Source organism: Apodemus sylvaticus, chromosome 19 (genome assembly GCF_947179515.1).
Source record: "Apodemus sylvaticus chromosome 19, mApoSyl1.1, whole genome shotgun sequence".
Taxonomy (NCBI): domain Eukaryota; kingdom Metazoa; phylum Chordata; class Mammalia; order Rodentia; family Muridae; genus Apodemus; species Apodemus sylvaticus.
Genome location: NC_067490.1, coordinates 187,810 through 212,292, shown reverse-complemented (window position 1 = coordinate 212,292; position 24,483 = coordinate 187,810). Strand labels below are relative to the sequence as shown.

At 37.9% G+C, this 24,483-nt stretch overlaps 2 protein-coding genes across 2 annotated transcripts; both read right to left on the bottom strand.

Moving 5' to 3' along the window:
* Positions 1-4,427: 4,427 nt before the first annotated feature.
* LOC127669835 (olfactory receptor 14J1-like) lies at positions 4,428-5,369 on the bottom strand. The gene has a single exon (XM_052164053.1). The coding sequence runs from the start codon at positions 5,367-5,369 to the stop codon at positions 4,428-4,430; it is 942 nt and encodes a 313-aa protein (XP_052020013.1).
* A 1,408-nt stretch (positions 5,370-6,777) lies between these two features.
* Positions 6,778-22,679, bottom strand: LOC127670056 (olfactory receptor 14J1-like). Its single transcript, XM_052164333.1, has 2 exons — positions 21,633-22,679; positions 6,778-6,813 (listed from the first exon to the last, which is right to left on the bottom strand). The coding sequence occupies exons 1-2, from the start codon at positions 22,677-22,679 to the stop codon at positions 6,778-6,780; spliced, it is 1,083 nt and encodes a 360-aa protein (XP_052020293.1).
* Positions 22,680-24,483: the final 1,804 nt, after the last annotated feature.

The following is a 24,483-nucleotide window of genomic DNA, read 5'->3' as shown; positions in this document are numbered from 1 at the left end:
TCTGCCCCTTAGGTTCTCCTCCCCCCCTCTACGTGGTCATGGCTGGCCTCCACTCCACTTCTCTCCTCTCTCCTCTCTCTCTCTCTCTCTCTCTCTCTCTCTCTCTCTCTCTCTCTCTCTCTCTGCCTTTCTGTACCACTAACTCCCATCCTCTACCCTGAATAAACTCTATTCTGTACCATGCCTGTCTGTGTGTGGTAGCTCAGGGAAAAGAAGTCCCTGGACAAGGGCCTGCCTGGGCACCCCCTTCCCACACACCACCGTGCCACACTCCCTTAACCCCCAATCCTCTCTTTTTAAGCCCCTTCATTTGGTTCCCCTTCATTGGTGCTGAAACCTGGAACAAGAAAACACCATGGGTATACTTGCTTAAGCTTTATCTTCATTTGGCCTTTCAGACTAGAGATGAGAACTCTGTCTGCTTCTCAGTAATGGGACCCCATTTGGTGCACCTGTGCAGGCCCTGTGCATCCTACCACAATCTCTGGGTGTTCACAAGTGCTTTAGTACTCCTATGTTTAGAAGGCCTCACTTCCTTAGTGACCTCCATCCCCTCTGGCTCTTATACTTTTTCATCTCCTCTAACTCTTACCTTCTTTTTGACTCCTCGTTTGTAGGATTTTTGGAGCTCTGCCAGGAAAAAAATTAATAGAGATACTCCATTTAGGAGTGAGTGCTTCTAAGGTTTTCATTCTCTGTACACTGTTCAGTTGTGAATCTCTCTCTGTCTTTGTTCCCATATATTGAGTGTGGTAGCTTCTCTGAAGATGTTGAGCAAGGCACTTTTCTACAGATATTGCAAAATGCTCCAAGGAATAAATTTATACCTATATCTCCTTAGCCATACTGAGTTATCTACATCACTATATGTGTTGGTCCAAGGCAGTGTTTGTGAATGTTCATGTTCTCTGCATAAAAATCTTCACTTGAACCTAATAAATCTTTAAGAAAAAAATAAACAGATAATAAGGTATCCAAAAATAATTAACAAGAACAAAAACTTATGAATTATTGATTCCTGCAATTTCTGATTCTTGATTTTTGCTCCAGTATAGGGTACATGGGCTGATTTGGATGGAGGAAAGGAAATTTAGAAAAAGTGAAACTATATTTTAAGATCAAATTTTAAATAAATAATTAGAAAGTGAGGAAAAAGTGAAACCACGTAAGAGGCAGAGTTGCCTTCTGCCTCACTTGTTTATACTCTAACTAGCTTCTGTGTATGGGAACAATCCAGCCTGGAGAAAATGTAATGCTTTCATCTCACTTTTACAGATCAAGTGGGTGTTCAAAATAGTAATATTTTAAGTTTGTGGAAGTGATGTAACAAATATATTTCAATGAAGAAGTGAGAAAGGATACAGAGGGAACTAAGGGAAGTAATATTATTTAAAATAAATTGAAAAAACATTTCACTTCATTTTCGAAGTATGAGTCTGAGAAACTATAATGTAACATGTTGAAAAATAAATATAAGACATCCCATTGAAACTCAGGCTTTTTCTAGCTCCCTTTGGCCGTTAACTCTATCACCAAACCCTGAAATTATTAGGTTATAAATATTATATATTAGACAAGATTAGTCATCTATCTTTTGTGTTTGTATCAAATTTGGAGATATGTCTTATTGTTTTGTTTTTTTTCAAATTGTTCAAGGAATTTATTCATATAAATAGAAAAGTTATTCATAAGGACAATAAAGCTATTATTTGATCTGAGCTTTCTTTGGGGAGCAAAACTGATATGGGATTTAAAAAGCTGATGACCTGATTATTTAACACCCTATTTTTCTTTTTCTCATTTATTAATTAGGATTTCAAAAGCATACTGGGTATGTTACCAGATCTCTTTGGAAAGCAGGTAACCAAGTTTGGAATAGATAAAGCCAGGGCTACGAATGGCCCAACACAGACCAGTGCTGACAACTTGACTCAGATAATGATTGCCAGACTATTGATTTACTGATTCATAGATTGGATTCTGAACTCCAGAACACTGCTTTCTAAAGCTGAGCACCTAACCCACCAACTTTGGTAGAAATGGCTCCTGCTTAGCTTCTGCTTTCTGTTTTTCTCTAAGCTGGTGTCTCCAGCTGGAGCACCCAATGTAATAACTTAGGTCTTGTATTTACATTCTAGATATAGGAAAATCAGAAGAGGAAGTGTTTTGTCCCTTGGAAGAAAATGGTAGTAATGTCTAATGTTTATGGAATTCACAGGTGATTGCTTGTTCATCACAGAGTTACTATTAATAGAAAGTAAATTATATGTAAATGAACCACACAAATGCAAATACATAACAAGCATCGAGAAATGTATTCTTTTTTAAAAGAATTACACATGTTTTTTTGTTTGGCGTCTGCAACAAAGCTTTTGCTACTATGCAGATATTAGCCTAGAAGCTTGGAATACCCAGACACAATCCACATATCTAATGATGTCCAAGAAGAAGGAAGGAGTGGCCCCTGGTTCTGGAAAGGTTCAGTGTAGCAGTGTAGGGGAATACAGGACAGGAAGATGGGAAGGGGTGGAAGTGGGAACAGGGGCAGGGAGGAGGACTTATGGGACTTTCAGGGAGGAGGGATCTAGGAAAGGGAAAATCATTTGAAATGTAAATAAAGAATATATTGAATAAAAAAAAGAAAAAGAAAAAAGGCAAACTATTTAATGTCAAAGAACACAACATTCCCAAAATTGTTTTATGTATTTGAAAGATCAATAACTTAAAAGAAAGTAACTTTATTACTAAAATGAAGACATTCAACATATCTAGGACAAAAGACAACAAAATACTTATAAACCAAATATTAGCTACTTACCCATATCATTTGGTAATAATAAGCCAATATGCTGACAACCAAAATTTATAAATGAATGCTCATGTAAATAAATCTAAAATATAAAGGTAGGAAATGGAATTGATTTGCTTATGTTGTAATTCAGACAATTAATAAAATAACAGGCTAGCACAAGTATTTCTGAAAATATGCAACTCAAAAGGAATCAAATGGAATTCACATGCCTCTGAAGATGGAAATAACAGGCCAATGTCTGAGCAGGTAAAAGGCCTGACAAAAAGTCATTTGTGGTTGTATCTTGAAAATCTAGACTGACCAACTTTTGTTCTTACAGGTAATCTAAGACTACATATACTATATACAACATCTGGATAGAAAAAATGTCCTGAATAACAGAAATAGGGACTGAAGAGTTGTTTTACTACGTTAAAATGAGGGGTTATCATTCTTATGAAGCTTCTTACAAAAAGAAAAGAAATATATAAGATTTTAGTAATATGAAAACTAACAAGTATTATTATTGTGCTTGATCTGTTGAGCTAACACACATTTGAAGAAATTTTGCAAAGGTAGATTAGAATTATTACTAAAATGCAAATCTTATCAGATTCCAGTGCTATTTACCACCATGTGACAGACATCTGGCAGGATTTCATCCACCTCTGAGTTTCTGGCTATATCCATAGTTGTTCATGAACAAGTAAAATCATGAGAGCTTTAGAAGTGCTTAGGACCTACATCTTTTTTTTATTGATATATTTTTATTTACATTTCAAATGATTTCCCCTTTTCTGGGTCCCCACTCCCCGCAAATCCCATTAGCCCTCTTCTGTCCCCCTGTTCTTCCATCCACCCCTTCCCACTTCCTGTTCTGGAATTCCAGGACCTACATCTTTAATTGCCACATAAATGACCAATTGTACAAACCCTATTGGTCACATCAGTTAAGAAAGTTGAATATGTTGTATACTTAATCCAATAAACCTATTCTTTAGAATTATACAGACAAAGCTTGGTAATTACAAGTGCATGTATCAAATGACTTAACAATAATTAACTGTTGAAGATATTTTATATAGGAAAAATGAGGGAATATATACTGACAAATTTTAATATAAATGAAAACTATAGTTCAGGAAAATATCAACTGTAAGACTATGCAAATTCATCTACTGATATCATATACATTTAAACCAAATGTATACTACTAGACAAAAATAATTTTAAAATAAAAATTGGAAAATAAATTATTGACTTAAATTTATAACCTGGTAGTGGACCTAGGACTATTAGTATTATGTTTGTGTTTTACTTTTTGTAATTTTGCCTCTGCAAAAGTGTTAGAAATATATTGAAGTTGTCAGTATGACTGCATGTTTATGTGTTAGAAAGTAAAAACTAGTGAATCTATATTACAAGGCTATTAAAATGTTTTATCAATTTGAAGAAACAACACATTTCATGCAAAACTGCAAAGAAATAAAACAATATACTTCCATAAGTACGTGATTTTATAACATAGTTTATGTATAGGAAAATAAAACAAAACATTCCTCTTCATTAGAGTTTGAAGAAAACCCAGTGACTAAAATCATTCATGGGTATAATTAAACAGTCATAAACAATGGGCCTAATGATTCCAACCAGAGAATTTTGTATTAAACAATAACTTCCTTGCAACACTCTTTAGGGTCGTATTTCTCAGACTGTAAATAACAGGGTTGAGAGTTGGAGGTAGTACTGTGTAAAAGATAGAGAATAAAAACTCTAAAGCAGTTGGAGAGTCTGAGGTTGGATTTAGATATGCAAAAGTTCCTGTAGAAAGAAACAATGAGACAACAAAGAGATGGGGAAGGCAAGTAGAGAAGACCTTGGATCTGCTTTCAGCAGAGGGCATCCTGAGAACTGTGGAGAATATGTGGACATAAGAGATGAAAATCCCAACAAAGCAGACAAAGGCCATTACAGCCACGAAATTAACCACTCCCATTATTGCAAGGTAATCATTAGAGCAGGAGAGCTTGAGCAACTGGGGGACATCACAGAAGAATTGGTGAATTATTCTGTCACCACAGAATCTGATAGAGAGTACACCTGTTGCAAATAAAGTTCCAGAGATGCTTCCACTTAACCACACAGCTCCCACAGCCCAAGTGCACTTTCTGGGACTCATGATGACCTCATAGTGCAGTGGAAGGCAGATGGCCACATAGCGGTCATAAGACATCACTGTAAGAATGGCCATCTCACTCCAGGCCAAAGCTGTGAAGAAAAAAACCTGAATCATGCACTGTCCATATGAAATATAGCCACTTCGTGCCAGTGAACTGTCAACATACTGGGGAACTGTGACAGAAAGAGATGAGAGGTCCAGAATGGAAAGGTGCTTCAGAAAGTAATACATTGGAGACTGGAGCTGTGGGTCCAGTGTTGTGATGGTGATAATGATGAAGTTCCCTGCTGAGCCAAATAGGTATGTCACCAAGAAGAGCAAAGCATGCAAGATCTGCAGGTCATGGTTGTCAGACAAACCCATGAGGAGAAATCCACTCACTGTAGTTATATTTTTCATAATTGTTTTGAAAACAAAATTTGTGATGGCAGCTGGAAAATAAAGCAGTATGTTAAATTTAGCAGAAAGACATTTAGGCAATAGTTATGTGTTCATTAATATTTATTTCAATAATTAGTCTCTACATACTATCTATCATCTACTATCTATACATTTTTCTATTTATCTATCTCTATCATCTATCTACACTTGTTGAGAAATTTAAGTGAGAACACATTTTTTTCCTCATCTCCATAGAACTCACACTATCCATTCATATACCTACAGGTGTAGATGTGATCCATCACTGGTCCTCTCCAGGAATGTGTTTTTGTTTGCCCCCTTTAAAAGCACTGTTTCACTGCCACAATTAAACCCATTCCTTTTCTTTAAGTCCTCAATAGCCAGTCAGTGATGGAAGGACTGTGGAATGGGTTTTTAAACATAGATAGGACTGGTTATGTATAGCTCAAACAAGGTACCATGTTACCAGTTGAAATAGGCATTTTTAGAAAATATACCAGGAATTAAAATATGGTTTGCTTGTCCACTGGAAACAGCTAGTCTCTCTTAGAAAACAATAATGTCATTATAGCAAGAAAATATTAGTTATTGTTGAATGAAGTATAAAATGCTTTTGAATACTATGCAGGAGTTATTGAAATCAAAAGAAAAATGTTTGTGTAAAGGGAATGCTCACATGGTGCACTCAAATTAGATAACTTATTTCATTTATGGGGTATTTTGGGGACAAGCAGCTTCCATTTGATTTTAACTACTATCACTAGTACTTGCCTTCAGATGTAGCTACCAAAGAGTTCTTAGCTCTTACCAAAACAAAAGACAATTGCAAGGACAGATAGTGATTTCTTGAAATGGTTTAAGATGAGAGGAAAATGGCCAATATCCAATAAGATACTGCAAATTTAATGTCATTGGTGATTCCAATAGAACTCTTGCTTTAGTTCATGGTCCTTTTCTTATTTGAGGGATTGAAAATAACCCATCATTCTCTTCTTGCAAGTTGCACGTTGGTGTTTGGGAGATGATGAGCATAAAATGAATTATCACCTTTCTGCATGGTTTTCTTGTTGTTGTTGTTGTTGTTCCATTAGTGAACTCTAGGCAACAAAATAAAATCAAATTTCATCACATAGTTTCACATTTTCTTAAAATTGTGTGCTTACAAAAGCAATTGCAGAAGAAAATTTGAGAGCACTATTTTCAATCTTGAGGCATTTTTCATTTAATAGCATCTCTTGTAACAAGAAAAACTCAGTCCAGCATGCTCACACCTCTTTCTCAAAGAATGAACCTATATCCAAATACCTGACAGGATGTTGGAGTTTGATTGTAATTAAAGGGATCTTATAGCCAAACATGATATTAGAAACTAAGACCCTAGACCTGTGGCAGCATGAGGCTGAATTCAAACCAGTGTGTGCTCCACAGAAAGATCTACCACCTATGAGAAAATAAAACACTGTTAAATAAATTAGATAAATTTGTATTATCTGGTTCAGCTTTTATATTTGAAAGCCTCTTGTCTCCTACCCTGTGTACCTCAATCATAACTTGAATCATTCTAGAATATCCTCATACTGTTTGATTTCTTAAATACTTCATATATAGAATAGAGATCAGTGCAAATCAAAGATCTCCCAAATATTTCTCAGTTTTCATCCTTTCAAATTCTTTTCTTTGGTAGTATATTTCTTTGAGGTTGGTAAAATGATAAACATACCTATAATTACTGTTCATAATAAATTTTATATTGGTTCATTTAAATTAACAATTCTATCTGATAAATCAAACTCATTCATTTAATATTAATATTTTAGTCTGACAAATCAAATCAATACACTGTGAGTTGAGAAAGCTCAGTAATATTGACCATTCATAGAAATCAGTCAGGAGACATGTTTGAGTCCTTCCTAAAATAGGTGTTCATTGATCCACACCAATAGTTTCATCATTTGCAGTTATGCATTTAAACAGAAAAAAAATTACCTGTTAATAGCTTAAGTAACAATATTGACATCGAGTTATAATAATTTATACAAACCAAAAGACACACAGGGAGAGGGTAATAATCACATTGAACATGGCTATTTGGACTGTCTGTAATGTTGATATCTGAGAGCTGTTGAAGAAGTGCTTTAACTGTCTACAGATGTGTAACATGTGAAGAACATAACATGCTAACTTTTCTCATTCAGCAGTCTTCTCTCATTATGTTTATGTGAATTTTTTAAAATTGGTTTATTTTCAGTAAATTGCCCTTGCTTCCTTGTTATAGTGATAACCTTGCTTTTCCAAACTAAAGTTTTAAGGTTGTATTAGAATTTCCATTAAATACTTATCTTTCTTCATCCAAGTTCCAGAAACTCTCTCCAGGATGACTTGTGTATGTGGCTCTCCAAGCTGATCAAAATTTTCTCATATTTTTTGTGCATGATTGCAGACTTTTAAATCATATTACGTCCCTAGAGAACAATTGTGGTGAGCTGTATTCTTGCAGAGAAGGGATGGACTTGGAGGTGTGCTGTCTTTTGAAATGGAAATTTGGATTTAGACAAAGTTACTTCATTTACTTTACTTCAGTTACTCCCAGGTGACATGGAGTCACTACAATTTCCACACAGCTGTTAAAGGATTTTGTGAGCTTGAGGTTTGGTTGTTCCATTTCAATGGCTTTTAGTCCTTATTAGACCTGTGAATCTCCCAGAGATCTGATTAGAGATCAGAACCCTTGGCACCACATTGAGTGTTTCTGATTTAGCCATTGAAGGAGGGGCAGAGGTTAGTATGAATACCATAGTAGAGGGCTACTGTGTAGTAAAACTGTGCATTTCTGACAGGCCAGAAATAATATATAAATTACAATAGGAAAATAACGTTGGAATTTATACATTTGTCCATCACTGTTTATTCTAACAGTTAATATCAAAGGATTTATAATTTATCAGTTAGATCCATGATAGAAATCTACATAAATATTTTTGTATGTGAGGTTTTGAGTATGTGTTAAGGAATCATCAGATGAGTACTGAGCCAGTGCACAGGTGCTGCTATAGAAAAATTGGCTCACTTCTTAAAAATTAATTATTCCTTTATACAGAACACAAAGCATTACTTTGTTTTGCTACAAATAAAATTTCGTGATTTCTTAAAAATTATCATAGAAATGCAATTATGTAATTTTGCCAAAACATTTCTGCACATTGGATGGGTTGCTTTGTGTAGAGATTTTGAAGCATCAGTTAGTTCTAGATAGATAATATCTATATGCTTTCCTGAAAACAATAGAATTGAGGGACAAAATGGATCCTAATATTGCTTTTTCTATTACTGTTGTTTTCCATTGCTAAAGAATAAGTCCAGCTGTACTACCAAGCTATATCTCTACGGGTATTTATATTGGTATTTCTATACTGATAAATGAACCAAGTATGTGATCTTCACTGTCATTCCAGACCTCCATTTCCAATTTTCCAATCTCATTTCCATTGTGCAGGAGTCAGCTTAAGAGACCTGTCTACCCTCTTTCCTTCCCCTGTGGACTCCACAGACACTTGGGGCAGACCCAGTTTTCCCCCACTCCTGTGGATTTTTCACCCCCACTCTCCTAGCCTATCCACATTCATTTTTATCACCTCATAACACCTGGAAAAACATTCTCTCTGGCAATCCACAGTGTCCTCACCTGGCAGGGACACAAAAAACCTCTGTATCAGGCAACCCACAGCTATCACATGCTCCTAAGATACAGTGAAGGCAGCAGGATCCAAGGAGTGGAAAACACACTCTACCAAAACAAGACAAGATATAAACACCTAGAATCACAATCACCACAAATCTAGTTTCTTAGATAACAGAATGAAAACATGATCAAACAGACAGCACCACATTTTCTCACCAGAACCCAGGAACCCTACCACCACAGGTCCTGAGAAATGGAATATAGTTAAATCATAATAAAGGCAATTTACAGGACACCCACAGTCAAGTTCAACTTAAATGGAGAAAAACTCGAAGAAATTTCACTAAAAAGACAAAACTGATCAATCTTTCCAGATATTTTCAATATAGTATTGGCAGTGTTATCAAGAACAGTAAGACAATTATAGGAGACTAAGGGGAGAAAATAGTAAGGGAAGATGTCCCTGGTCCTGGAAAGGCTTGATGCAGCAGTGTAGGGGAATACCAGGTCAGGGAAAGCAGGAGGGGGTTGATTGGGTAACAGGAGTAGGGGATAGGGCTTATGGGACTTTTGGGAAAGGGGGCACCAGGAAAGGGGAAATCATTTATAATGTAAATAAAGAATATATCTATAAAAAGAAGAAGAAAAAAGAATGGAAGAAGTCAAAGTTTCTTTATTTTCAGATGATATAATGGCATATACAAGTGATCCTAAAAGTTTCACCAGGGAGCTCTTACAGCTGATAAACATTTTCCACAAAGAAGCAAGGAACAAAACTATCACATAAAGACTAGTAGTCTATATAAAAAAGAAAAATGCAATAAGACAAAATATAATATAATATTATGATATCCTCTTTCCGAATGCTTCCAAGTTCCATCTTACTTTGCCTACAATCCAGTTCCACAATTTTCTCTCATTGGACCATACTGCCAGACATCTAAATAATAATAATAAAATATAAAATAAAATAAAACCAAAAAATTAGAACAGGACAGATACACACGCACTCTCTCTCTCTCTCTCTCTTTCCCTCTCTTTCCCTCTCTTTCCCTCTCTTTCCCTCTCTTTCCTCTCTCTCTCTCTCTCTCTCTCTCTCTCTCTCTCTCTCTCTCTCTCACACACACACACACACACAGAGACACAGACACACACACACACACACACACACACACACACACACACACACACACACACACAGTAAAGCAGAGAAATACAGCCAAGGGAAAATCATGTGAAATGCAAGTAAATGCAGGCATACACAGGTTCACTCACAGCACCCATGGATTCCACAAAAAAATCAAAACCAGAAGCCACAATACATATAAAAAGGTCCTGTAAGTTTAAGAAAAATGCCCTGACAAATCATGAGACATACAACCTCCAAAGATGACATTGTGGGCTTTTTTTTCTCTTTTACAATAAATATGTTCACTTTACATTCTGATCATGGTCCCCCTACCTCATTTCTTTCCAGTCCCATGCTCCAACTCCCTTCCTTATTCCATCCTCCCACTTTCTTTAGAAAAGTGGAAGCCTCCTATGATAAGCACTTTAGCATACCAGCTTAACTCAGGATTAAGTGCATTCTTTTCCGTTGAGGCCAGACAAGGCAACCCAGCTAGGGGAATGAAATCGAAAGACATCCAACAGAATCTGAGACAGAGATAGCACCAGCTCCAGTTGTTATGGGACTGGTATGAAGATCAAGCTACACATGTGTAGGGGGCTACGTCCAGTCTATGGATGTTCTTTGGTTGGTGGTAGAGACTCTTTGATCCTCAATAGGCCCAGGCTCTATAGATCTTCTTGAGGTGACCATGACTCTTCTGGGGCACTCAATCCTTTTCCTGAGTCTTCCACAAGACTCCCTCAGACCTACCAAATGTTTTGCTATAGTTTACATCAGTTTCCATCAGCTGCTGCTTGAAGTTTCTCAGATGACAGTTATGCTAGGCTCCTGCCTGCAAGCATAGCTGATTATCATTAAGTGTCAATGGGCTTGTTTGTTTGATATTTTTTGGTTGTTTTTGTTATTGATTTTGTTTTTAGAGTGAGAAAACTGCTGGGGAAAACGAATTTACATTTGTATTTTTATTTCTGGGTTAGGGATAGGAACTGTGTCTACCTCTCTTCTCGGTGCTGGGACCCCCATCTGGTGCACCTGTGCAGGCCCTGTGCATCCTACCACAGTCTCTGGGTGTTCACAAGTGCTTTAGTACTCCTGTGTTTAGAAGGTCTCATTTCCTTAGTGCCCTCATCCTCTCTGGCTCTTATACTCTTTCATCCCCTCTAACTCTTACCTTATTTTTGTCTCCTCTTTTGAAGGATTCTTTGAGCTCTGATGGAGAGAATTGATAAGAAATTCCCCATTTAGGAGTGAGTGCTTCTACGGTTTTCATTCTCTGTATACTGTCCAGTTGTGAATCTCTGTCTTTGTTCCCATTGCATGTGGAAGCTTCTCTGAAGATGCTGAGCAAGGCACTAGTCCTCAAATACTGCAGAATGCTCAAAGAAATAATCTTATTGCTATATCCCCTTTGCAGTACTGAGTTTTTATCTATATCACTAGTGCATCAAGTTTCGGGTTCTTGGGCATCCAACGGGGTCAGGGATGGGTTCCATCTTGTCCAATGTTTGGTTACTCTCACAAAGTAACCACTTATGTGCCACCATTTTATTAATGTATCTTACATATATTGCACTATTGTAGATAGAAAGGCTTGTGTCTGGGTTACCATTTACCTAACTTCTCTGGAAACTCTTCGGTGTACTTTTTAGTACCACAAACATCAAAACCATTAAATTAACCCGTTCCTGTTACTGGAAGACCCATTAGAGGATGAGAGATAAATTCTGTCTCCACTGTTGTCAGTTTTATTGGTTGCCTTCATACATGTATATATTTCAGGAAGCTTGTACTGTATTAAGTTTCCATCCCACTCCTCAGATGATGCAGACATTTATCTGTACTTTCTTGCATTTCCTGACTCAACTTCCTTTTCTCTTTTTCTGTGTGTTTGATATGCCTGTCATAGTTCTTACCATATATACCCATAACTATGTATTGTGTTTTCCATTCTTAGGTAGATACAACTCTTATTTGCTTACTCTATACCTAACTTCTATGGCTATGAAGACTGTAGCTAGATTATCAATGACTTAACCGGCAGCATCCAAATACAAGTGAATATATACCATACCAAATTTATTTCTTCCTCTTGTGTTTGATACTCTTGTCCCAGTGCCTGCCATATACATCTATAACTATCTATTGTATTTTCCATTCTTAGGTAGATAAACTCCCTAGTCCCTAACTGTATATGCCTAACTTCTATGCCTATGTAGACTGTAGCTGGAATATCAATGATTTAACAGGTAGCATCTAAATACAAGTGAATATATAGCATACCAATTATATTTGGGGGATCTGGATTACATTACTCAGAATGATTTTTCCTAAATCTTTTCATTTTATTGACTGAGAAATATTCTATTGTGTAAATGTACTGCATTGTCTTCATCCATTCATCCATTGACAATTATCAAGGCCATTTCAAATTTCTAGGTGTTATGAATAGAGTTTCAGTGAACATGTGTGTGCAACAATCTCTGTAGTAGGATTAAATTCCTTTGTGTATGCCCATGAGTTGTATAGTGGGATCCTGAGAAATATCTAGTTCCAACTTCCCAAGGAACACCCACAGTGATTTTTGTAGTAGCTGTAATGTTTTACTCCTATAAAGGGGATGGATATCCCCTTTACTGTAAATCCTAGCCGGCATGAGATTTCAGGTCTGTTCCCTGTGCATATTTTGCCTTTGAATATATCCTACTTAGACACAGCAACAGATTAACAACTAATGATGAAACAGTAAATCACATGGAATTAAGTTATAAGTACCACATGCTTGTATTTGTAGACACTGTTAAGGAAAATAAAGTGTACTGGAAACAAGTATAGCAGAAATGCTATAATGGGTACAATAATAAGATTGCCAGATGATTGACATAAAAGTACTTTATATGTTACTGATATTCAATATAATCTTATGGTCAGGATGCACAATTTCATCTCTCACAAAAGGGTACAGCCTAAGTCTTGTGATATTTATGTAAGAAAAAGTACTGTGCACACTAATTCTCCTGAGCTCAGACTGTCATAAAAGGATCCTGCCCAAGTGTTTGCCCAAGGCAGTGTTTGTGCATGTTCATGTTCTCTGAAGGATAACCACTCAAAAGCAAAGCTTCAAGTAGGAAAAAATTAAGAAGAGAGGTATCCTCAAAGCAATAAATGAATAACACAAAAAACATACAATTAGAAATTATAAGGCAACTTTTATAACCAAGAAGGCAAGATACAGAATGCATAGGGAAAGAGGAAAAGAGCAACTGCAGAGACAGCAGAAGGCACAGGCAGACTTCTTACCATGGGACAGAACAGGTCCTTTCTTAATAGCAATGCAGGTTTAGTCTTATGAAAGAGTACAAATCCTTCTTACAGACTTGTGTTTAATTCATTTGTAAGTAAAATGGTAGAAGCTTTGTCCTCTCTATGCAATAATATGCTCATTTTTCATCCAGAATGAGTGAGTTATTTCTGCATTGATGCTTTGTCTTTTGCTCCAAATGCATATGTAAGTATGTGTCTGTTAAGAATGTAATTATGAGAATGAATGTAAGCTGGGCCTAGAATGTAGATTTAAGAAATTTGTATGCATGAATCTGTATATGAATTTATGTGCATTTAATTCATATTTGCTTGTGTAAAAGTTTTTTTCCTTCTGCAAGAGTGATTCTTTTCACCTGGTTCAATAGAAGTTTAACTGTTCCAAACTTCCCTCTAGCCTGACAAGCAAGAGGTATTTGGATACAAGGGAAAAGGCTCTAACAATTAATTCATTACTTAATCCCCACTGTTAGGCTACAGGCATTAATCACCTAAGCTTTTAACTCTCAGAAAGAGCTAGAAAGTTTTTAAGACTTTTTAGAAGCTATCAACAAACATTGAGCATAGTTAGTGAGCTAGAACATCTGGAGACCATCAGTCTTTAAAGCTACACTTGAGTCTGTCTCTGTATCTCCTTTCAATACACTACAGCATGGGAGGTTCCTGGCATACTTTGACTCAATAAATCTATTCTTTAAAGTTATAAAAAAATAAACTTGAATTGTTATTATTCTTTATAATAATATTGAAGATATTTATAAATGCAAAAGACAGTATATATAGATAAATTTTAATATGTATTGAAAACTACTTTAGGAAAAGTACAACTGTAATATCAAGCATGTTTACCTAGTGATATCATATACATTTATACCAATATCTATATTGATAGTTAAAATGAGTTTAAAATAAAAATTCAAAAATAAATGGTTGACTTAAAAATTATTAGTTGGTGAGTGAAAATGGGGTTAAGAGTATTACTTTCATTCTTTTTATTATTGTAATATTGTCTCTTTAAAAGCATTATGAAAAATATACTGAGAATGTCAGTGTGTGTTTCTGTGTGTTTCTGTGTGGATGCATTAGCAGATAAGTGGTGAATCTATTACAAGGCTTTTAATATTTTTATTAATTTGAAGAAAGAACAGTTTTTGTATTAAAATGCAAAGAAATAAGACATTGTACTTCCTTAAGGATGAGTGTTATATAATGTAGTTTATCTATAGAAAAAAACCCCAAACATCGTCCTTCATTAACATTACAGTTTAAAGAAATCCTATCCTTTATATAAACGAACAGTCAGTAGCAACAAGGCAAAATGATTCTTTTTTTTCTTCATTATTTTTTTTATTTGATATACTTTTTATTTACATTTCAAATGATTTCCCCTTTTCTAGCCCCCCACTCCCCGAAAGTCCCATAAGCCCCCTTTTCTCCCCCTGTCCTCCCACCCACCCCTTCCCACTTCCCCGTTCTGGTTTTGCCCTATACTTCTTCACTGAGTCTTTCTAGAACAAGGGGCCACTCCTCCGTTCTTCTTGTACCTCATTTGATGTATGGATTATGTTTGGGGTATTCCAGTTTTCTAGGTTAATATCCACTTATTAGTGAGTGCATACCATGAGTCACCTTTGGAGTCTGGGTTACCTCACTTAGTATGATGTTTTCTAGCTCCATCCATTTGCCTAAGAATTTCATGAATTCATTGTTTCTAATGGCTGAATAGTACTCCATTGTGTAGATATACCACATTTTTTGCATCCACTCTTCTGTAGAGGGATACCTGGGTTCTTTCCAACTTCTGGCAATTATAAATAGGGCTGCTATGAACATAGTAGAGCATGTATCCTTATTACATGGTGGGGAATCCTCTGGGTATATGCCCAGGAGTGGTATAGCAGGATCTTCTGGAAGTGAGGTGCCCAGTTTTCAGAGGAACCGCCAGACTGATTTCCAGAGTGGTTGTACCAATTTGCAACCCCACCAGCAGTGGAGGAGTGTTCCTCTTTCTCCACATCCTCTCCAACACCTGCTGTCTCCTGAATTTTTAATCTTAGCCATTCTGACTGGTGTAAGGTGAAATCTCAGGGTTGTTTTGATTTGCATTTCCCTAATGACTAATGAAGTTGAGCATTTTTTAAGATGCTTCTCCGCCATCCGAAGTTCTTCAGGTGAGAATTCCCTGTTTAACTCTGTACCCCATTTTTTAATAGGGTTGTTTGGTTTTCTGGAGTCTAACTTCTTAAGTTCTTTATATATATTGGATATTAGCCCTCTATCTGATGTAGGACTGGTGAAGATCTCCCAATTTGTTGGTTGCCGATTTGTCCTTTTGATGGTGTCCTTTGCCTTACTGAAACTTTGTAATTTTATGAGGTCCCATTTGTCAATTCTTGATCTTACAGCATACGCTATTGGTGTTCTGTTCATAAATATTCTCCCTGTACCAATGTCCTCAAGGGTCTTCCCCAGTTTCTTTTCTATTAGCTTCAGAGTGTCTGGCTTTATGTGGAGGTCCTTGATCCATTTGGATTTGAGCTTAGTACAAGGCGATAAAGATGGATCAATTCGCATTCTTCTGCATGCTGACCTCCAGTTGAACCAGCACCATTTGTTGAAAAGGCTATCTTTTTTCCATTGGATGTTTTCAGCCCCTTTGTCGAGGATCAAGTGGCCATAGGTGTGTGGATTCATTTCTGGATCTTCAGTACTGTTCCATTGATACTCCTGCCAGTCACTGTACCAATACCATGCAGTTTTTAACACTATTGCTCTGTAGTATTGCTTGCTGTCAGGGATACTAATTCCCCCAGAATTTCTTTTGTTGCTGAGAATAGTTTTAGCTATCCTGGGTTTTTTGTTATTCCAGATGAATTTGATAATTGCTCTTTCTAACTCTGTGAAGAATTGAGTTGGGATTTTGATGGGTATTGCATTGAATCTGTATATTGCTTTTGGCAAAATGGCCATTTTAACTATATTGATTCTGGCGATCCATGAGCATGGGAGGTTTTCCCAATTTTTGAGGTCTTCTTCCATTTCCTTCTTCAGAGTCTTGAAGGTTTGTCGTAAAGATCTTTCACATGTTTGGTAAGAGTCACCCCAAGATACTTTATACTGTTTGTGGCTATTGTGAAGGGGGTCATTTCCCTAATTTCTTTCTCAGCCTGCTTATCCTTTGAGTATAGGAAGGCCACTGATTTGCTTGAGTTGATTTTATAACCTGCCACTTTGCTGAAGTTGTTTATCGGCTGTAGGAGTTCTCTAGTGGAGTTTATTGGGTCACTTAGGTAGACTATCATGTCATCTGCAAATAATGATAGTTTGACTTCTTCCTTTCCAATTTGTATCCCTTTGACCTCCTTATGTTGTCGAATTGCCCGAGCTAGTACCTCAAGTACAATATTGAAAAGATAAGGAGAGAGGGGGCAGCCCTGTCTAGTCCTTGATTTTAGTGGGATTGCTTCAAGTTTCTCTCCATTTAGTTTGATGCTGGCTACCGGTTTGCTGTATATTGCTTTTACTATGTTTAGGTAAGGGCCGTGAATTCCCGTTCTTTCCAAGACTTTAAGCATGAAAGGATGCTGGATTTTGTCAAATGCTTTTTCAGCATCCAATGAAATGATCATGTGGTTTTTTTCTTTGAGTTTGTTTATGTAGTGGATTGCATTGATGGATTTCCGTATATTAAACCAACCCTGCATTCCCGGGATAAAGCCTACTTGATCACGGTGGATGATCATTTTGATGTGTTCTTGGATTCGGTTGGCAAGAATTTTATTGAGTATTTTTGCAACGATGTTCATAAGGGAAATTGGTCTGAAGTTCTTTCTTTGTTGGATCTTTGTGTGGCTTTGGTATCAGCGTAATTGTGGCTTCGTAGAAGGAATAGGGTAGTGTTCCTTCTGTTTCTATTTTGTGGAATAGTTTGAAGAGTATTGGTGTTAACTCTTCTTTGAAGGTCTGGTAGAATTCTGCACTGAAGCCATCTGGTCCTGTGCTTTTTTTGGTTGGAAGACTTTCTATGACTCCTTCTATTTCTTTAGGTGTTATGGGACTGTTTAGATGATCTATTTGGTCCTGATTTAATTTTGGTATTTGGTAACTGTCAAGGAAATTGTCCATTTCCTCCAGATTCTCCAGTTGTGTTGAGTACAGGCTCTTGTAGTAGGATCTGATGATTTTTTGGATTTCCTCAGTTTCCGTTGTTATATCCCCCTTTTCATTTCTAACTTTGCTAATTTGGATACTTTCTCTGTGCCCTTTTGTCAGTCTGGCTAAGGGTTTATCTATCTTGTTGATTTTCTCAAAGAACCAGCTCCTGGATTCGTTAATTCTTTGTACGGTTCGCTTTGTTTCCAATTGATGGATTTCAGCCCTGAGTTTGATGATTTCCTGCCTTCTACTCCTCCTGGGTGAATTTGCTTCTTCTTGTTCCAGGACTTTCAGGTGTGTCATTAAGCTGCTAGTGTATGCTCTCTCCATTTTATTTTTGGAGGCACTCAGAGCTATGAGTTTACCTCTTAGCACTGCTTTCATTGTGTCCCAAAGATTTGGGTATGTTGTGCCTTCATTTTCATTAAATTCTAAAAAGTCTCTGATTTCTTTCTTTATTTCTTCTTTGGTCAAGGTGTCATTGAGTAGAGTATTATTCAGCATCCATGTGTATGTGGGCTTTCTGTTGTTTTTGTTGCTATTGAAAATCACTCTTACACCATAGTGATCTGATAGGTGGCATGGGGTTAGTTCGATCATCTTATATTTGTTGAGGTCTGCCTTGTGCCCAATTATATGGTCAATTTTGGAGAAGGTACCATGAGGTGCTGAGAAAAGGTATATTCTTTTGCTTTAGGGTGAAATGTTCTATAAATATCAGTCTAATCCAATTGGTCCAAAGCTTCAATTAGTTTTACTGTGTCTCTGTTTAGTTTCTGTTTTCCCGATCGGTCCATTGAGGAAAGTGGAGTGTTGAAGTCCCCCACAATTATTGTATTAGGTGCAATGTGTGCTTTGAGCCTTAGTAAAGTTTCTTTTACGAATGAGGGTGCCTTTGAATTTGGCGCATAGATGTTCTGAATTGAGAGTTCTTCTTGGTGGATTTTTCCTTTGACCAGCAAGAAGTGTCCTTCTGTGTCTCTTTTGATGACTTTAGGTTGAACGTCAATTTTATCTGATATTAGAATGGCTACTCCTGCTTGTTTCCTGTGACCATTGGCTTGTAAGATTGTCTTCCAGCCTTTTACTCTAAGGTAGCTTTTATCTTTGACACTGAGGTGAGTCTCCTGTATACAGCAAATTGTAGGGTCCTGTTTCCTTATCCAGTCTGTTAGTCTATGTCTTTTTATTGGGGAATTGAGACCATTGATGTTAAGAGATATTAGGGAATAGTGATTATTTCTTCCTGTCATTTTTGATGTTCTTTTTATATTTGAGTGGTTATCTTCTTTTGGGTTTGATGAAGGAAGGTAACTATCTTGCTTTTTCCAGGGTGTAGTTTCCCTCCTTGTATTGGAGTTTTCCTCCTATTATTCTTTGTAGAGCTGGGTTTGTGGAAAGATATTGTGTAAATTTGGTTTTGTCATGGAATATCTTGGTTTCTCCATCTATGGTGAATGAGAGTTTTGCTGGGTATAGTAGTCTTGGCTGACATTTGTGTTCTTTTAGAGTCTGCATGAGATCTGCCCAGGATCTTCTAGCTTTCATAGTCTCAGGTGAGAAGTCTGGTGTGATTCTGATAGGTCTTCCTTTATATGTTACTTGGCCTTTCTCTCTTACGGCCTTTAATATTCTTTCTTTGTTTAGTGCATTTGGGGTTTTGATTATTATGTGACGGGAGGTATTTCTGCTCAGGTCCAGTGTGTTTGGAGTTCTGTAGGCTTCTTGTATATTCATAGGCATCTCTCTCTTTAAGTTAGGAAAGTTTTCTTCCATAATTTTGTTGAAGATATTTGCTGGCCCTTTCTGTTGTAAATCTTCACTCTCATCTATACCTATAATCCTTAGGTTTGGTCTTCTCATTGTATCCTGGATTTCCTGGATGTTCTGGGATACAACCTTTTTGCATTTTGTATTTTCTTTGACAGTTGAGTCAATGGTTTCTATAGTATCTTTGGCATCTGAGATTCTTTCTTCCATCTCTTGTATTCTGTTGTTTATATTTGCATCTATGGCCCCTGATTTCTTCTCAAGGTTTTCTATCTCCAAAGTTGTCTCCCTTTGTGATTTCTTAGTTGTTTCTACTTCTGTTTTTAGGTCCAGGATGGTTTCGCCAAGTTCCATCATTTTTTTGTCTGTGTTTTCCTGTAATTCTTTAAGAGATTTTTGTGTTTCCTCTTTCATGACTTCTGCCTGTTGACTCAAGTTCTCCTGCATTTCTTTAAGTTTTTTTTTTTTTTTTTTTTTTTTTTTTTGCCTTTCTTCTTTATTGGCTTCTATCTCTTGGGCCTTATTCTCCTGCATTTCTTTAAGTGTTTTTTGTGTTTCCATTATACGGGTTTCTAGCTTATTCATGTTCCTCTGCATTTCTTTAAGAGATTCATTCTTGTCCTTTTTATGTTCTTCTAGCAGCATCATGAACAGTGATTTTAAATCCAAATCTTGTTTCTCTGGTGTGTTGACATAACCAGGACTTGCTGATGTTGGAGAGTTTGGTTCAGATGCTGCCATATTGCCTAGATTTCTGTTAGTAGCGTTCCTGCGTTTGCCCTTTGCCATCTTGTTCTCTGGAGCTAATTGGTCTTGTCTCTGGCTGGTGTTTCAGCCTCCTGAGAGGCTCTAGGGCTATTTCTGCACCACTGGAGGGCAGGGTTTCCCCTGTTGCAGATTGTTAATGTGCTTTCCTCCTCTTGGGTGCCCTTGCAGCCCTAGTGTTCTTTGCCCCAGATTGTGTCTGTGAGCCAGAAGGTGCCCGTTTGCTCCTTTAGGGAGTGCTGAGGCTGTATGCTGTAGGGACCTTTTCTGCGTGCTGATCTCTCTGCTGGGCAGAGGAACTCCCAACCTGGTTGGTGCACACAAGGCTAGCCTAGCTGCTCAGGCCCTGAGTCTAGGCAAAAGCCTGGCAGGCCAATGTCGGAGCAAAGTTCCCCTCAGCTGTGAGTGTTAATTGGGTCTGTCAGGTGGCTAGGATGGTGGCGTGTGTGTGCTCCCTGAGAGTGCTGGTAGAGTCTGCTGGGCTAACAACCTCCTGGCCGGGTCAGCACACAGATGGCCCACCGAGCAGCCCAGGGCCTGGGGGCAGTCCAGGGCCTGACCGTCTGAGACCCCTGCTGTGTCCGCCTCGGGCTATGCCTGTTAGCTGGTTTGGTTTTGCCTGCTAGGTCTCTCTGGCTTCCCATAGGCAAAATGGCGGTGGTGTGCAAACCGGCCCGGATAAACAACCTCCTGGCCGGGTCGGCACACAGGTGGCCCACCGAGTAGCCCAGGGCCTGGGGGCAGTCCAGGACCTGACCATCTGAGACCCTTGCTATGTCCGCCTCAGGCTATGCCTGTTAGCTGGTTTGGTTTTGTCTGCTGGGTCCCTCTGGCTTCCCGTAGGCAAAATGGCAGCAGTGCACTCCGGCCTGGGCAAACAAGCTCCTGGCTGGGTCAGCACACAGATGACCCACCGAGCAACCCAGGACCTGGGGGCAGTCCAGGGCCTGACCGTCTGAGACCCCTGCTATGTCCTCCTCGGGCTAGGCCTGTTAGCTGGTTCGGTTTTGCCTGCTAGGTCTCTCTGGCTTCCCTTAGGCAAAATGGCGGTGGTGTGCGCGCGCTGGCGGGGGGAGGGGGGAACCTCCTGGCCGGGTTTGCACCCTGGTGGCCCCCGGATCAGCCCAGGGCCTGGGTGCAGGCCAACGCCCGTCGGGCTTAGACCCCCGCGATGTTGGTCTCGGGTTATATTTGCGTACCTCAGTCTGATTTCTCTGGCGACCAAGAACCAATATGGAGGCCTCTTATCTGACTGGCTGGAGGCAGAGTTCTGAAGTGGCTTCTGTGTGGTGAAAGGCACCGTAAATCCTCTGCTGCTCGCAGCCTGGCTGGCCAGCGATGGCCAGTGGTCGTGGGCGCAGGGTCTGCCTGGACCCTGTCCGCTTGGTTCTACTGCTGATGGCCCTTCCTCTGGACCAGCCGCTGCTGCTGCTGCTGCTGCCTCCGCTGCCACTGCTCTCTCCAGCAAAATGATTCTAACAGTGAATTTTGTACTCAACAATAACTTCCCTACAACACTCTTTATGGTCTCATTTCTCAGACTATAAATAACAGGGTTGATTGTTGGAGGTAGTACTGTGTAAAAGATAGATAATAAAGACTCCAAAGCAGTTGGAGAGTCTGAGGTTGGGTTTAGATATGCAAAGGTTCCTGTAGAAAGAAACAATGAAACAACAAAAAGATGGGGCAGGCAAGTAAAGAAGACCTTAGACCTGCTTTCATCAGAGGGCATCCTGAGAACTGTGGAAAGTATGTGGACATAGGAGATGACAATCCCAATAAAGCAGACAAAGGCCATTACAGACAAAAAATTGACCACTCCCATTGTTATAAGATGATCATTAGAGCAGGAGAGCTTGAGCAACTGGGGGACATCACAGAATAATTGGTGAATTATTTTGGCCCTACAGAATCTGATAAAGGATATGGTTGCTATATACAGGGTTCCTAGAATGCCAGTGCTTAGCCATACTCCTGTCACAGCCCATGTACACTTTTTGGGACACATGATGACCTCATAGTGGAGTGGAAGGCAAACAGCCACATAACAATTATATGACATCACTATGAGAATGGCCACCTCACCCCAGGCAAAGGCTTCAAAGAAAAAAATCTGCAGCATGCACTGTCCATATGAAATATAGCCACTTCCTGCCATTAAACTGTCAACATACTGGAGAACTGTGACAGAGAGGGATGAGAGGTCCAGAATGGAAAGGTGCTTCAGAAAGTAATACATTGGAGAGTGGAGCTGTGGATGCAGTGATGTGATGGTGATAATTATGAAGTTACCTGCTGAGCCGAATAGGTACGTCACCAAGAAGAACAAAGCATGCAAGATCTGCAGGTCATGCTTGTCAGAGAAACCCAGGAGGAGAAATCTGTTCATTGTGGTTATATTTTCCATAATTATTTTGGTTACAGAAGTTGTCTTAGGAGCTGGAGAATAGAATAATATATTAAATGCAGTAGAAAGACCCTTAGGCATTATTTATCAAAATTTATTTTAATAATTACTGTATATACTATATTATATTCTATCTAGATCTATTATCTCTGTATTTATCTATCATCTATCTATACTGTACTTGTTGATAAACATAAGTGAGAGCTCATTTTTCTCATCTCCATAGATCTCACACTATCCACTCATAAAGCAGTAGTTACAGGTACATGTACATGTGGTCCATCACTGGTTCTCTCAAGGAATGTGGTTGTGTTTCCTCCATGAAAAAGCACTGTTCCACACCCACAGTTGAAACCCATTGATTTTCTTCAAGTCATCAATAAACACACAGTGATAGACTATGGATGAGAAGTTTTTGAACATAGAATTAAATACCATTGTGGCAAATGAAATGGGCATTTATAAGAAATATACCAGAAATTAAAATATGTTTGGGTGTCCACTAGAAACAGCTATTCTCTCTTAGTGAACAAAACTGTTACTGCAAGAGGTTATTGGTCATATCAAGTGTAAAAATGATAGTTTTACTGCTCTTAAATTACCATGTGGGTATTATTGAAATCAAGAACAAAAACACTTGTACAAGGCTAATATTCACATCCCACTCTCAGTTTGCATACCCTACTTCATTTTAAGGAGTGTTTTAGAGCTCAAATTGTTTCCCTTTGAATTCTGTTTTTATTTCACTCCAGCCTGTACTACTAACCTCAGGTGTAGCCATCAAACAGTTATTAGCAATTATCATAAGCAAAGACAATTGCAAAGACAGATGGTGATTTGAGGTAGTTTAAGATGTGGAAGAAAATGGCCAGTATACAATAAAAGACTGTAAATTTAAAGTCATTTATGTTTCAGATAGAAGCCGTGTTTTAGTTCATTGTCCTTTGTTTTGATATTTGAGGGATTAAAAATAATCCATCATTCATCCCTTGCAAGATGAATGTTGGTGTTTGATGACAGATGAGAATTTAATGGTGTGTCAGCTTCCTGCATGTTTTTTTCCACTAGTGAGTTTTGTGCAATGAATGAAAATATGCTCTGTTGGTCTTTTGAAGTTTTAGTGCTGTGAAATATCATCAGATACATTTTTTATCTACCTAAAAAATGTGTGCTTACAAATGTAATTACAGAATAAAATTTGAGGTCATCCTTTTCAGTCTTGAGGCATTTTACATTAAGTGACATCTCTCTTGTGACAGAACAAACTCACTCCACCTCCCTCACACCTCTTTTGTAAGAATGAACTTGATCCAAATAATCCCAAACATACATTCAATTATTTGATAGGACATTGTAATTTGATTGTAATTAAAGTGGTCCTAGAGCCAATCATGACATGATAATTTAAACCACTGTGATCTCCATGGGAAGATCCTCCATCTATAGGGGGGAAAATCACTGTTAAATAAACTAAATAACTTTTGTATCATCTGGTACAACTTTTGTGTTTGAAAGTCTTTTGTCTCCTACTCTATGTATCTCAGTAATAACTTGAATCTTTCTAGAATATCCTCTTACTGTTTGATTTCTTCAACACCTCATATACACAAAAGAAATCAGAACAAATCTCCCTTACGTTTCTCACAGTTTTCATCTTTTCGGATTCTTTGCTTTGATAGCGTCTTTCTTTGAGGTTGGTCAAATGATAAACATATTTATAATTATTGTTCATAATTTATTTTACATTGGTTCACTTAAATTAACATTTTAATCTGACAAACATAACTGGTTCATTTAATACTAATCTTTTAATCTGTTATGTGAATCCAGCACTAAGAGCTAAGAAATCTGAGTAATGCTGATCATTCCTACATATGAGACAGGA